The sequence below is a fragment of the Gopherus flavomarginatus genome, chromosome 3, assembly GCF_025201925.1.
Source record: "Gopherus flavomarginatus isolate rGopFla2 chromosome 3, rGopFla2.mat.asm, whole genome shotgun sequence".
NCBI classification, from domain to species: Eukaryota; Metazoa; Chordata; order Testudines; family Testudinidae; genus Gopherus; species Gopherus flavomarginatus.
Window position 1 is genome coordinate 222,819,259 of NC_066619.1, and position 12,731 is coordinate 222,831,989.

At 40.8% G+C, this 12,731-nt stretch overlaps 1 protein-coding gene across 2 annotated transcripts in view; it reads left to right on the forward strand.

Moving 5' to 3' along the window:
- The first annotated feature begins 2,018 nt into the window (after nucleotides 1-2,018).
- STOX2 (storkhead box 2) overlaps nucleotides 2,019-12,731 on the forward strand; it is a 106,905-nt gene continuing 96,192 nt past the window's right edge. The window contains exon 1 of one of the 2 annotated variants that reach the window (XM_050945317.1): nucleotides 2,019-3,161. In XM_050945317.1, the coding sequence (XP_050801274.1) occupies nucleotides 2,996-3,161 (166 nt within the window). In that variant the 5' untranslated portion in view covers nucleotides 2,019-2,995. The remainder of the gene's footprint in view (nucleotides 3,162-12,731) is intronic. The other variant, XM_050945319.1, reaches the window with a different exon arrangement.

The window sequence follows — 12,731 nt, forward strand, 5'->3', positions numbered from 1 at the left end:
CATATTAAAGAAGTAAATTAAAGCTGCAATAATAAATTTTAATTTGAGTTTTAATTTAAGTAACTTTTTAAAACGCTGCATTATAGTGAACTTCAGATGACAGTGCAGATTCTTCACATTATCCCATTACAAATATATGTCCACTATAAAAGCCTCACTAAGGAGTAATTCTGTGTTTAATATATTTTTAGAAGTCTATAAATTCATATTTCAGTGAAAATCTGAGCCTAAATATTTCTTCAAGATGGCATCTGGAATTCAGATACAGTAACTGGAATCTCTGTAAAAAAGAACGAGGAGTACTTGTGGCGCCTTAGTGACTAGCACATTTATTTGGGCATAAGCTTTTGTGGGTTGTTTTTAGCACACGAAAGCTTATGCCCAAATAAATGTGTTAGTCTCTAAGGTGTCACAAGTACTCCCCGTTCTTTTTGCTGATACAGACTAATATGGCTACCACTCTGAAACCTGGAATTTCTGTGTTAGGGTGAATATTATGTTATCTATAGAATAGGAAACTATTGGAGCATTTCCTGCTTCTTTGATATATGGTTTTAATTGTTAATGTATATCATTTTGTTAAATTACAGGAAACAGCACTGGGGGTGTGGAGGGGAGAGGTGGATCATTTGGAATCCATCTGTGTCAGAGAGTAGTTCTTCATCAGTACTGCGAAGCAGCTTCCTCATGACCTACAAGCACAGCAAAGAAAAAACCCCCGAAAGATTGATTAGTCCGTAGGTGTGGCGGCGTTGTCTGGGGGTGTGTGTGTTTATGACTGGTGGTGAGGGTTAACCCTTTTGGTTCCATGCAAAAAAATAAACAAATGAATTCAGTTTATTTGAATTGGTGATTTATAAAAGTTCATTTAAAAATAGATGTGGAGCAATCCAACAGTAGATAAACATATATTTGAAAATGGGCTCTTCAATCTAGCAGAGAGAGTTATAACATGATCCAATGGCTGGACAAATTCAGACTAGAAATGAGACTTTTTATTGTTTAAAAAAAAAAAGGTAATTAACTACTAGAACAGTTTACTAAGGGTTGTGGTAGATTCTCCATCACTGCCAGGCTTTAAATCAAGATTGGATATTTTTTCTTAAGACATGCCCTGGGAATTATTTTGGGGAAGGTCAAACTAGATGATCACAGTAGTCCCTGCTGGCCTTGCAGTCTAGGGAGGGTCATAATTGTATATGAGGACTCTGAAGAAGTGAAGCACTATGGAAGGGCTAAGTAGTATTAAATTTTATAATACCCTTAAAATCTTTTGTAATCAGAGTGAAGTTTAGTTAAACTCCTAATACTGAGAATCATAGCTAAAAAGTGTGCAGTTCAAAAGACCACAACTCTCACTAAACTGGGTTTTAACTCTCACGTAGCAGCAACTTGGGTGTTTCCAGACTTGTAGCCCAAGCTGAAATGTATCTGTTTTTGTCTTTCTGCTCCCCACCCCCACTGCATGCATTGTTGTCCTATAATGATTGGCTGTGGGACTAGAAACAGCTGTATTGAGCCTTGATTTTGAAAGAGGTTGCAGGCCTTCCTGCTGTTTAGCCAGTTGGTAGTGGTTAACGACTAGAGAAGAGAGAGTGAAGTAGCTGTTTCCATTATAGTTTCAAGACAGCTTGATTCCTCTACGATGGAATGTGTTTGCAGCTGTCAGATGAACCGATTCCTGCTGTCCTCATTTTGACTTGCAATCCATTGGGTTTGTGCAGAGGAAGAAGTTCTGCAGCAAATATTCTTTCCAAACAACAGATTTTCTTTCCTTCCTTCTCAGGGGGGATGGACTATCCTAATAACACACAGCTTTGTATGAAAATATATGCAAGCTGATTATAGGCTGGGGCACAAGCCAAGGTTTGAGTGAGCCCAAGGGTGTTTCACATTAAAATGTGAAGCCTGACAGGATCAGTGGATCTAACTTAAGACAGCTTCTTGATTAGCATGAGACTGGGTGGCTGCCTTGTTTCCTGCCCTTCAATAGCTATTCACTGTTTTCAAGGCGGAGAACTGTTCAGCGGAGGAGCTGTGGCAACTTGAGCAGACTATACACGGTGGACTCACTGAAAGCAAATGTTTGGATTAATTTGCAGCCTATCCTCCCAAGCCGGCAGGAGCTAGTGCATTAGAGAGGAATATACATCTGTCCCTTAAAACAAATAACCACACACACAAAAGAAACAACTGGCAAACTGCTGAAGGAGGGCATAAGACAGACGCCTCAGCCATTATGACCATCTGTGTTTCCCGGATTCTACAAGAATACAGTTGCTGCTTCTTGTAGGTCATATGTGCTAGATGTGTGAATGAGACACATGTACATCCAGTGTGTATGGAAAAGCGGTGGGTGCTGCTAACAGGAAGATTGATCGAATGATTACTGCTGCAGTGGTTTAGGATGCTTCCATGGAGTCTTGTCTTGGATTCTGATAGGTGAAGAAAAATGACTTTCACTGTTATCAAAGCGTCATTCTAATCCTGTGCAGTTGGAGATCTGACCGTGCTTCTTACAGTTCCTGGGCGCTCTCTGTTTCTGGTCAAAACCAAAGGCAGTGGGGCTTTCCTAATTTGTTTGGGTCTTTTTGTGTTCTGGCTCACACTTGACTAAGCACTCCTATGCTGAATCGAGCTATTGTTTGGGATCCCAGAGCTTTTCATGCTGCAATCCCCTACCCCCTCACCCTCCTTGCCCGAGAAGCCACATAATGTGCCTTTCCTCCACATGAATCTGGAAGCTATAAGCTGGACTGATTGCAAATGAAGTGTAATGCATTGTGGGACGTGTGTAAAAATTGGATCATTCGAGGGGGGGGAAAAAAAGGAACAGACCTGCAGTTTGCTTCACAGAAGAGGTAGTGACAAAATGTTTGCAGATTCTACCCAAGCTGTGCCTGTAGTAGACTAATGAAACGAAGCGTCGCAAGCACACCGTGAGGCCTGACTCATGCCACTGCTGCTGGAGGATTAGACTGCAGGTAGCTTCAAAATGAAGAAGACACGGAGTACAACCTTACGGCGAGCCTGGCCTAGTTCAGATTTCTCCGACCGGGCCTCAGACCGCATGAGGTCCCGCAGTGAAAAGGACTACCGACTGCACAAACACTTCCCACCAGCTTTTATTGCCCAGGCGTCACGGGGCTACATGACATCAGGTTTGTAACAGCATTTTTGTGCTTATTGCAAGGCTCAATGGTGGGTGTTTATTTGGCTGGTTTATAAAATACTGTGTTGATAGGTAAAAGGATATAATATGACTGATAGCATAAGTTGTGAATAATGCAAAAAAAAAAAAAAAAAAAAAGGCACAGATATCCACCATTTTGTACCTCAGCAAGATTCACAGCAGGGCCCTCTCAATATGGTGTTTAAAATCTATTAGTAAAAAATAAAATAAATGAAAGGAAGTAATTTTCGTATCTATATTTTCAGCTCAGAATAGATAAAAATGACTTGGGTGTCATGATCAGAGCAGCCCCTTTGCTCTTGTGCTTACGAATAAGTATGTGCTGAATATTTACTACCTAACCAAACATTCCCTTTCCAACTGGTCAGGTACAATTATCTCAATGGGGGCATATCTATATTGCATTTTCTAAAGAAGTGTCACCTGTAATTGTGAATGCTCTTGCCCTGTTCCAAGCTCGTCAGGTTTCAGAAGCATATTTCCATACAGAGACGTGTATCCATAGTGAAAATGAATATAAATGCCGTATTTGTTATAAAGAATGTGTGTGTGCATGCACATGTGTACGTGTTTATTCATCAATTCGTTGTTTTAAACAGAAGTTGTATGGAAATAATGGACCCTGAATCAAAACGTTTGTGCTTGGCAGAAAAGAAGCACAAAAATGTAAAAACAGAGGCAAAAATAAGGAAGGGTTTACTCTTCAAATTAGTGTCTTATGTAAATAAAAAAGCCTCCATATTTCTAAATGAAAGCCTGTTCATTTTGAAATGTATCTGATCAGCCGTGTAATTCAGAAATTCGATAAACACAGGAAGAATGCTTGAGAGAATGCTGGGTGGGGGGGAAGAAGAATCCTGGAAGTCGTCTTTGTTGTTCAACTGTTTGATTATTGTGTTGATGAGACAGAACATTTCATTACTATGATGTCAAATACCAATTTATCATGAAGGCACATTTTTCCTCTAAGGCTTAATTTAGGTTGAGTAGGCAGATTCCTTTAAAAGGAAAAAAGAGGAGGGAGAAAGAAGATGAAGGTATTTTACCATGCATAGTTGAAAACAGTTCCAATCCCATCTATGCTGGAAAGGTTGAATCAAAGCTTGTGGTTTTCAGTTACATTCTTACTTTATTATTGTTCTTCCTAATAAACATGTCTCTTTTAGCCAGGAGTGGTTTTTCGTGTTTTAAAAATTGTCTCATGATTTTTCTGTAATTAACCCCAAAACCTAAAGGAAATAATGTGCATTAAGTTGCAAATTTGCCTTCATAAGGATATTGTGCTGTTTTGGCAATAGTCGTCTTGATTTTTCTCTGTCGTGGAACGGTTCATATTTAAGGAAAAAGCAAGTATAACTTATGGTTAAGCAGCTGAAGAAAGCTACAGTGGTAGGTACTGTATATATTTTGAGTGGTGATGCAAGCCAGATCTCACTCCAGCATGTACTTCTAAAATCTAAACAGTTATTCTTTATGACTTTTCTGATATTCTTAGTTTGAGATGCACCTTGTCAATTTTATCTCAAACAATACTTTTAAGCTTTTCTTTTAGTATGGAAACCAGTTCTGAAGCTAAAGAATCTTTCAGCAGTGTTTTCTGACAGTTGGTGGGGGGGTTATTTTTATTTATTTTAACACACGAGTGCAACTCAGATACATTCTTCCTGGAAACAGTCTGAATGCACAAAAGCATTATCCTGACAGGGTCTGTATGATCAAATTTGAGTCGTCCTTAAGATCAAATGTGTATTTTAGAGTAGGTGTCTGTGTGTGAGAGATGCGGGTGGAAGGGTAACATCCATTATAAATGTGTTATAAAATAATCCCAGAAAGTCATGATACAGCTATGACTATACAGGAGACTGATTTCTAATGTTATAACACAATAATGGAGGAAGAAAAGCAGGTGTCACATCTAGTATGAGTGATCTCCTAAAGTTATTATAGGCAAAATGGACATGAAAACCAGAATTTTTTTTTTTAATTAAGTAGGTAGAATTTTAGCAGGAAATGTAATTGTGGTCTTTTTGTGAGTGGCTTGCTTTTTGTTTTTTGTTTTGTTTTTTTTAAATGAGCACTGTCCAATGCACTTCCAAATAGTAGGTTTGGGAGGAAAGGGTACTATATATAAGCAGATCTATTAAAGTAATTTCTTCCTCACAGGAAATCCATAGGAAGTCATCTTGCATAAAAGTTGTGACTGTGACTACAAATACATTCTTTGTCACCCAAAATGTTGTACAGGAGAAAGTGCCTGAAATGCATAGGCTTTTCAGACTTCTGCATTCTGTTTGTCCAGACATTTAACCTAATCACCATTAGTATTGTTGTCCTTTTCAATTAAATGCTGCATTGTTTGAGAGTGGGGGAAGGAGAGGGAAAGCTTGTTTTCTGGCTTGATTGCTTTATTTCAGGGATATAAGATAGGGATAGGCAAATGAGCAAATGACTCTTTACTATGACACTAAAAATCTTAAACAAATAAACACTAAATATAACTCTGAATTGGTTTATGGAAAATCCGGTATGTACACATTATTCCTTTAAACAATACAAAATAGGTGGTGCTATGAAGAATTGTGTGCTACAAGTAAAGTTTTGGAAAAATGCAGACTCCTTACTAGAGAAGTGATGGTGCACCATTTAAAAAAAAATATTTTCATTGATAATGAAGAAGAACCAGTTTTGAAATTTGATTTATAGTAAGAAACATTGATGTTTAGTATTAGCATTTTCAGTACCTTCAGGGCAAACTGCCCATAAACTGTGGCAGTTATTGCAAATATGGATGAAATTTATGTCGGGAAGCCCACAAAGAGATTGGCAGATCAATGAAGAATGAATTTAAAATTATATAAATCTAGAAAAATCTCACATTTTTATGGTGAATAATCTCTTAGTGCTGGCTATCTAATCTGCTGTAATTCAGAGTTTCTTCAGGCTTCCTAGCAACCACTGGATTCAAAGGCCATGCAATGTGTTCATTGTTTATGCTGAATATGAATTTGCCAGTGAAAGACTGACTAAGGAAAAAAGCTTTTCTATTGCTGAAAAGAAAACTATAACAATAAAGGTGTTTGCCCTTGCATATGAGAGATTTTGAACAAATGGGTGCAATAAATTTTGCACACATCACCGAAAAAGAGATTTTACTTTTTATATTTTTATTGATTATTACTTAATCAAAAGGAAAATAAAGTCCTATAAAACCCCAAGCAGACTGAAAGTTACTTAGATTCAGGAAGGGGGACTCTGAAAAACCACATAGGGTAATGTATATACTTCATCAAGTGTCAGAAGCATTTTTTTTTTTGTAAAGAGAGTTTGTTTGGTTTTTGTTTAATCAGGAGAGATGATCCATGTGCTGTGGATTACACAGCTATTATATTGGACTACCAAAATTGGATTGGGTTGGCTTTTATATTTGTTATATATGAATACCATTCCAACTCTTTGTGCTATTTTAATTAAAGCTTGTTGGGGTTCCAGGTAATTTACTAATTTGAGGTTGGCAAAACCTATCCCATTTCATCATAAAGAAACAGTCTAATGTAAACAGCATGAGAGCATGTCTGAAGGACTTTAAATGAGTACTTTCTGGAACTACAGAGGGGTTACTTTCTGAGATGTCTGCAGTTAGTTCATAGCTCAGAAGTTAACAGTAATGGCATAGTGGATGAAATTTAGCTCTGGTATAAGCCAGTTGGTGTTCCATTATGAGCCACTATCTTTACAAAAAGTTTATTAGCAAAAAAAAAAAAAAAAAAAAAAAAAAAAAAAAAAAAACTGGACACAATTCAAGCAGTTTTTGCCCAGTGCAAACTTCGCTTCTGAAGGAAAAAGCTTGCTCCTCTCTTTACTTCTTTTGAGGGATTACATTTTGACACAAAGCATAGTACTGTCTCTTCAGCTTCATTTAACAGAGGGAGCCTGGGAGTTATTTGAGAGAATTGAAGAATCCTAGATCTTTTCTTAAGCTTGACCCTTCCAAATTAATAACGAATGGGAGATGTCCATAGAGGCTTGGTGGTCAAAAGAATACACAAGTTACTGTAGCTGAGGGACTGCACAATAGAGAACACTTTGGGGCTTGCTAACGTGTCTCTCTTCAGTTGATTATTTGAAGGTACATATACTGGCCTGAAATTTTCTGTACTGTAATTGTTAGCGAAATAAACAGCATTACATCACCTACTTTGTCTAAGCTTGAAACTAAGGCACTTTCCAACCCAGCTGCTTTATAGTGATGCACTGTACCAATCTCCGTGGATTCTGAAATGATCTAAGTTGAGCCCATTAATGGACCAGTAAAAATCTTGAACCTGTTAATGATACGGTTGCAGGGCCAGCTGCACCTCTGACCTCATCTCTGGTCTCTCTGGCTTCCAAACAGCAAGCTGTGTGGCCTCCAAGTGCAGCTTTTCTCTCTCAAACTAGTTTTTCCTCCTCTGCTGCTGGATCGGTGAACCCAGTCTGGATGTGGCCCAATTGCTCCTTTGTTCACTGCCTACACTCCTGACACCCTCTTCTTCATTTTCCTCTGAAAGTTGTCGTCAAAGCTCCCGGCCCTACCCATAGGTGCTGGAATTAGGGGTATTGGGGGTGCTGTTGTACCACCTAGTTTGAAATGGTTTCCATTGTATACAGGGTTTATACTGCGGTTCATTGGCTCTCAGCACCCCCACTGTACAAATGGTTCCAGCACCCTGGCCCTACCCATCTATTTTGTCCTCTGGAGAACCCACCTGCCCCACAAGGGAACTGGGACCATCTACCGTGTACTGGTCTGGTACCCATTCTGCCTCTGGTCAGCTTCAAACAGCAAAGCCACCAGCTCTGACTTTTTCAGTTCTTTAGAGAAGATTCCTTTCTCTTATAACTCTGCTAGCTAATCTTTCTTGAGCTGCTCGTAGCTCATTTTTCTTACCTATCTTTTCCTAGTTTCTTCCTGAAAAGAGCACAACACATTTTTTCTCTAGATTTTTCCTTCTACAATTCTTGTTTTTACTGCTGTGCTCACTTATTGGAAGTTCTCCACTGTCACCATCCTACAACATTGATGCCACTATTCACTGTTACATCGTGTATAGCAGGGGCAGGCAACCTATGGCACGGGTGCCGAAGGTGGCACACGAGCTGATTTTCAGTGGCACTCACACTGCCTGGATCCTGGCCACTGGTCCAGGGGGCTCTGCATTTTAATTTAATTTTAAATGAAGCTTCTTCAACATTTTAAAAACCTTACAACAATATTTTAGTTATATATTATAGACTTATAGAAAGAGCCCTTCTAAAAATGTTAAAGTGTATGAGTGGCATGCGAAACCTTAAATCAGAGTGAATAAATGAAGACTTGGCACAACACTTCTGAAAGGTTGCTGACCCCTGGTGTATAGAGTGAACAGATGTCCGGATTTTATAGGGACGGTCCTGATATTTAGGGCTTTGTCTTATATGGGCACCTATTGCCCTCCACACTTGCTGTCTGGTCACCCTGATTGTGTATCTCTGACCTCTTCTATGGTATCTCTGAGTGCACTCTCTCAGGTCTCAGGCTTCATGCCTTCCCCTCGGGTAGAGTGAATTCTTCCACTCTTAGACCAGGCCCTAGACTATAGTTACCTGTGTATCAAGCATGCCTGTGCAACAGGTCTGACTGGATTTGGATATCCGTGGCTCTTCCCTTCAAAAGCTTGTGACCATTTGTGAATACAGTGACGAAAACAACTAAAATGTTGTTTTAAATTATGCTTAGTTTTTACTGTTGATTAGTGGATTTTAAAACAACAAATGGTCTACATGCATTCCTGTCTGTCTTAGAGTCCTAGACACATCTGTCTAACCCAGACCCATAACCTCTGGGAGTCTAGTCTGTTGTCCTTAACTCCCGCTGCCCCTATCTTTTAATGGCCTTTCTTTAAATCCAGCCGAAGTTCTCATTCTCCCAGCTCACGTTCCCCATCTTTAATGAGCACTGCAGGGGGTCGGAGCCGGTGGGGGTGGGCCTAAAGCCAGAGCATCCAAATTAATGGCTCTTGCATTGTCTTTGAAGCGTACTCTGGGAAGTGTATATCTGTTTCTACACCACTCCAAGGTGCATTTCTTCTCAATCCTGCTATTAAATTAACTCAATATATGCATATATTGCAATAACCCCATCAGTATACAGACCTTCCCCTGCCCCAAGAATCAGAGAAAATATAAACACAAAGTATTCATAAAAGATTACAGTCAGCTCCAAATAAAATCACAAGTAGAAACTACACTCTGCCTTCTTGTAGAGATTTTTCTCTTTTAATGTCCACTAAATCTCAGATTTGATGAACCTGCCAGTCTGGAACTGAATATAAACCACATCTTTGCAAAATGTGTTGCATGGTGAAGGGAGATGGAGGAATCTGAGGCTTGAAGATTCACCTTAGGTCCAGCCCAGTGCCCATATTAATTGCCACCACAATGAGAATTAATTCATATATGCACTCATTTAGAAAGCACAGAGGGTCAGAGGGAGAATTAAACTACCTTCTCCTGTAAAATTCTGTGTACAGTTGTAATACTGGGGCACCAGGTTTAAAAAAAAAAAAGAAAGAAAAAAAAAAAGCTGAAACTTTCCTAAGAATATTGTGGCATTCTTCCAAATCCAAAGAGTTGGGCTTTTTTTTTTTTTTTTTTTTTTTTTGCAGTGTTCTGGGAGGTTTCTGTAGACTGGCACAGGTATGTTGCAGGTTTCCTCAGTCTGTACAAATTTGCAGTTTATCTCTACTTATAACACTCCAGGTATCGCAATCTCCTGATACCAAAATCTGGGATGCAGTGGCCCAGTCCACGTTTAAAGGAAGCCATTTTTTATTGGATTCAGAATGTTTAAATAGAGTTCAAATCTAACTTCCTCTGAACTCAAATCTAACATGGTCTGGCTAGCTGGAAGAGGCCAAGCAACGGTAAACGGGTGTTGAGAAACTGTGGTCTAGTTTAGGGCTTGTGTGAGACCAAGACCTAAAGTGAAGGCAGACCAAGAAAATAAAGCATGCCTGGAATTTAAAATAATTTAGGATTAACTTCTCGCTTAAAGAACATTATACATAAATCGAGTGGGGGGGGGGGGGGGAGAACGGCTGATCATTGTGTGTTACTAATTACAATAATTTTTAAATAATCAGAGTTGGATAACATCTGGTTTGGGTGGAGTGGAGGTAAATTTGCATATAGAAATGAAGGATGCCCTTTTGTTGTAAAAAAACAGTTGAGAGATGAACAATATTACATGAAGTAAGTTGGGTTTAATTTCCTAAAAAATTGCACATTTGACACTGAAAACTAAATCTCCACAATCTCACCCTGAACTCCTGTAATAGTGGGTGGTTTTTATAGAAAGAGATGAAACATGGGTGGAAAAACAGGGTTATGTTGTGGCTTTTTAAAGCTACAGCAACTCTGTGTATCTCTGTCAGTGTTCTTGCTGAAGTTTTTGGTGGCATTCTGTTCGCTGAGGACAAAGGCAGCTCTGGGGCTCTGAGGGAGAATGCTCCGAGACGGCAACTACAACTACCCTTTAAAAAGATCTAGTGCGTGCTCTTCTTGGGGGCTATCAATAGCCACCAGTTGGTAGGGGTGAGATCTTGGCCAATTCTCTACTATACCCACTTTGGGATGTCTAGTCAGTTAGGAATACTAACACTTTGCCACACCTCATAGTCTGTGCATAAGCACTAGGATTTTGCTGCCCCTGCACAGGGACATTGGGAGAGTGGGAAAAGAAGGGCTCACTGTGCCTATCCTCTTCCCCTGACTGAGGGCCTCATGTGTGAGAGGCACCATGGTCCAGTGGATAGGGCATGGGATTGGAAGTCAGGAGATGGGGTTCTATTCCGATCTGTTCCACTGGCTGACTTTGTTACCTGGGGCGAATTTTTTTTTACCTATTTGTGTCTTCCCACCCTCTTCTGTTTGTCCATTTAAAGTACTGTATATTAGCCTGTATATTTATAAGACGACCCCCCAAGATGGTTAGGGAAAAATAGCAAAAACTATATGACCCTTTCATAAGCTGACCCTATATTTCAGGGGTTGGCAAACTTTGGCTCCTGGGCATCAGGGTAAGCCGCTGGTGGGTCAGACATTTTGGTTACTTGGAGCATCTGCAGGCATGGAGCCCCTCAGCTCTCCTCAATGGGAGCTGCGAACCGTGGCCACAGGGGGTGAGGGGCTCCATGCCTGCAGATGCTCCCAGTAAACAAAATGAATTAGATCAGGGGTCAGCAACCTTCCAGAAGTGGTGCGCCTAATCTTCATTTATTCACTCTAATTTAAAGTTTCGCGTGCCTGTAATACATTTTAACGTTTTTAGAAGGTCTCTTTCTATAAGTCTATAATATATAACTAAACTATAATTGTGTGTAAAGTAAATAAGATTTTTAAAATGTTTAAAAAGCTTCATTTAAAATGCAGAGCCCCCTGGACTGGTGGCCAAGACCCGGGCAGTGTGAGGGTATGGCTACACTTACATTTGTGCAGCGCTGGGAGTTACAGCTGTGTTCGTACAGCTGTGTAGGGCCAGCGCTGCAGTGTGGCCACACTGACAGCTACCAGCGCTGCATTGTGGCCACATCTGCAGCATTTGCAGTGCTGTTGGGAGTGGTGCATTGTGGGCAGCTATCCCACAGAGCACCTCGTCCCATTTTGGCGCTGTGGCTTGTGGGAAGGGGACGGAAGGGTGCGGGTCTTTCCGCTTCCTGTTCCAATGCTCCGTGGTGCTTTGCTACACATTCCAAGCAGTTTGGCGCCATTGTGAGTCTGCAGCGCGATTTCTGTTACAAATGGAGCCTGAGCTGCTGAGGACCTTGCTGATGAATGTTGCCAGCACATCACGCATGGCAGTGGAGCTATTCCTTCAGCTCCAAAGTGACAGTGAGGAGTCAGACGATGATATTGATTCGCCTGACGCGCAAGATACTAAATTGCTTGTGGCAGTAACGGACGTGCTCTGCACCATGGAACGCCGCCTTTGGGCTCGGGAAACAAGCACTGAGTGGTGGGATCACATCGTCCTGCAAGCCTGGGATGACGAGCAGTGGCTGCAGAACTTTCAGATGAGAAAAGCCACTTTCATGGGACTGTGTGCTGAGCTCGCCCCTACCCTGCGGCGCAGGGACACGAGATTGAGAGCTGCCCTGCCAGTGGAGAAGCGGGTGGCTATTGCAATCTGGAAGCTGGCAACTCCAGACAGCTACCGATCGGTGGCGAACCAGTTTGGAGTGGGAAAGTCGACCGTTGGAATAGTGTTGATGCAAGTTTACATGGCCATTAATCGCACCCTGCTAAGAAGAACCGTGACTTTGGGGAACGTGCAGGACATTGTGGATGGCTTTGCACAAATGAGTTTCCCTAACTGTGGAGGGGCAATAGATCGGACGCATATTCCTATTCTGGCACCACCCCACCTGGCATCAGAGTACATTAATCGCAAGGGGTATTTCTCTGTGGTTCTCCAAGTGCTTGTGAATCACCGTGGGCATTTCACTGACGTTTACTCAGGATG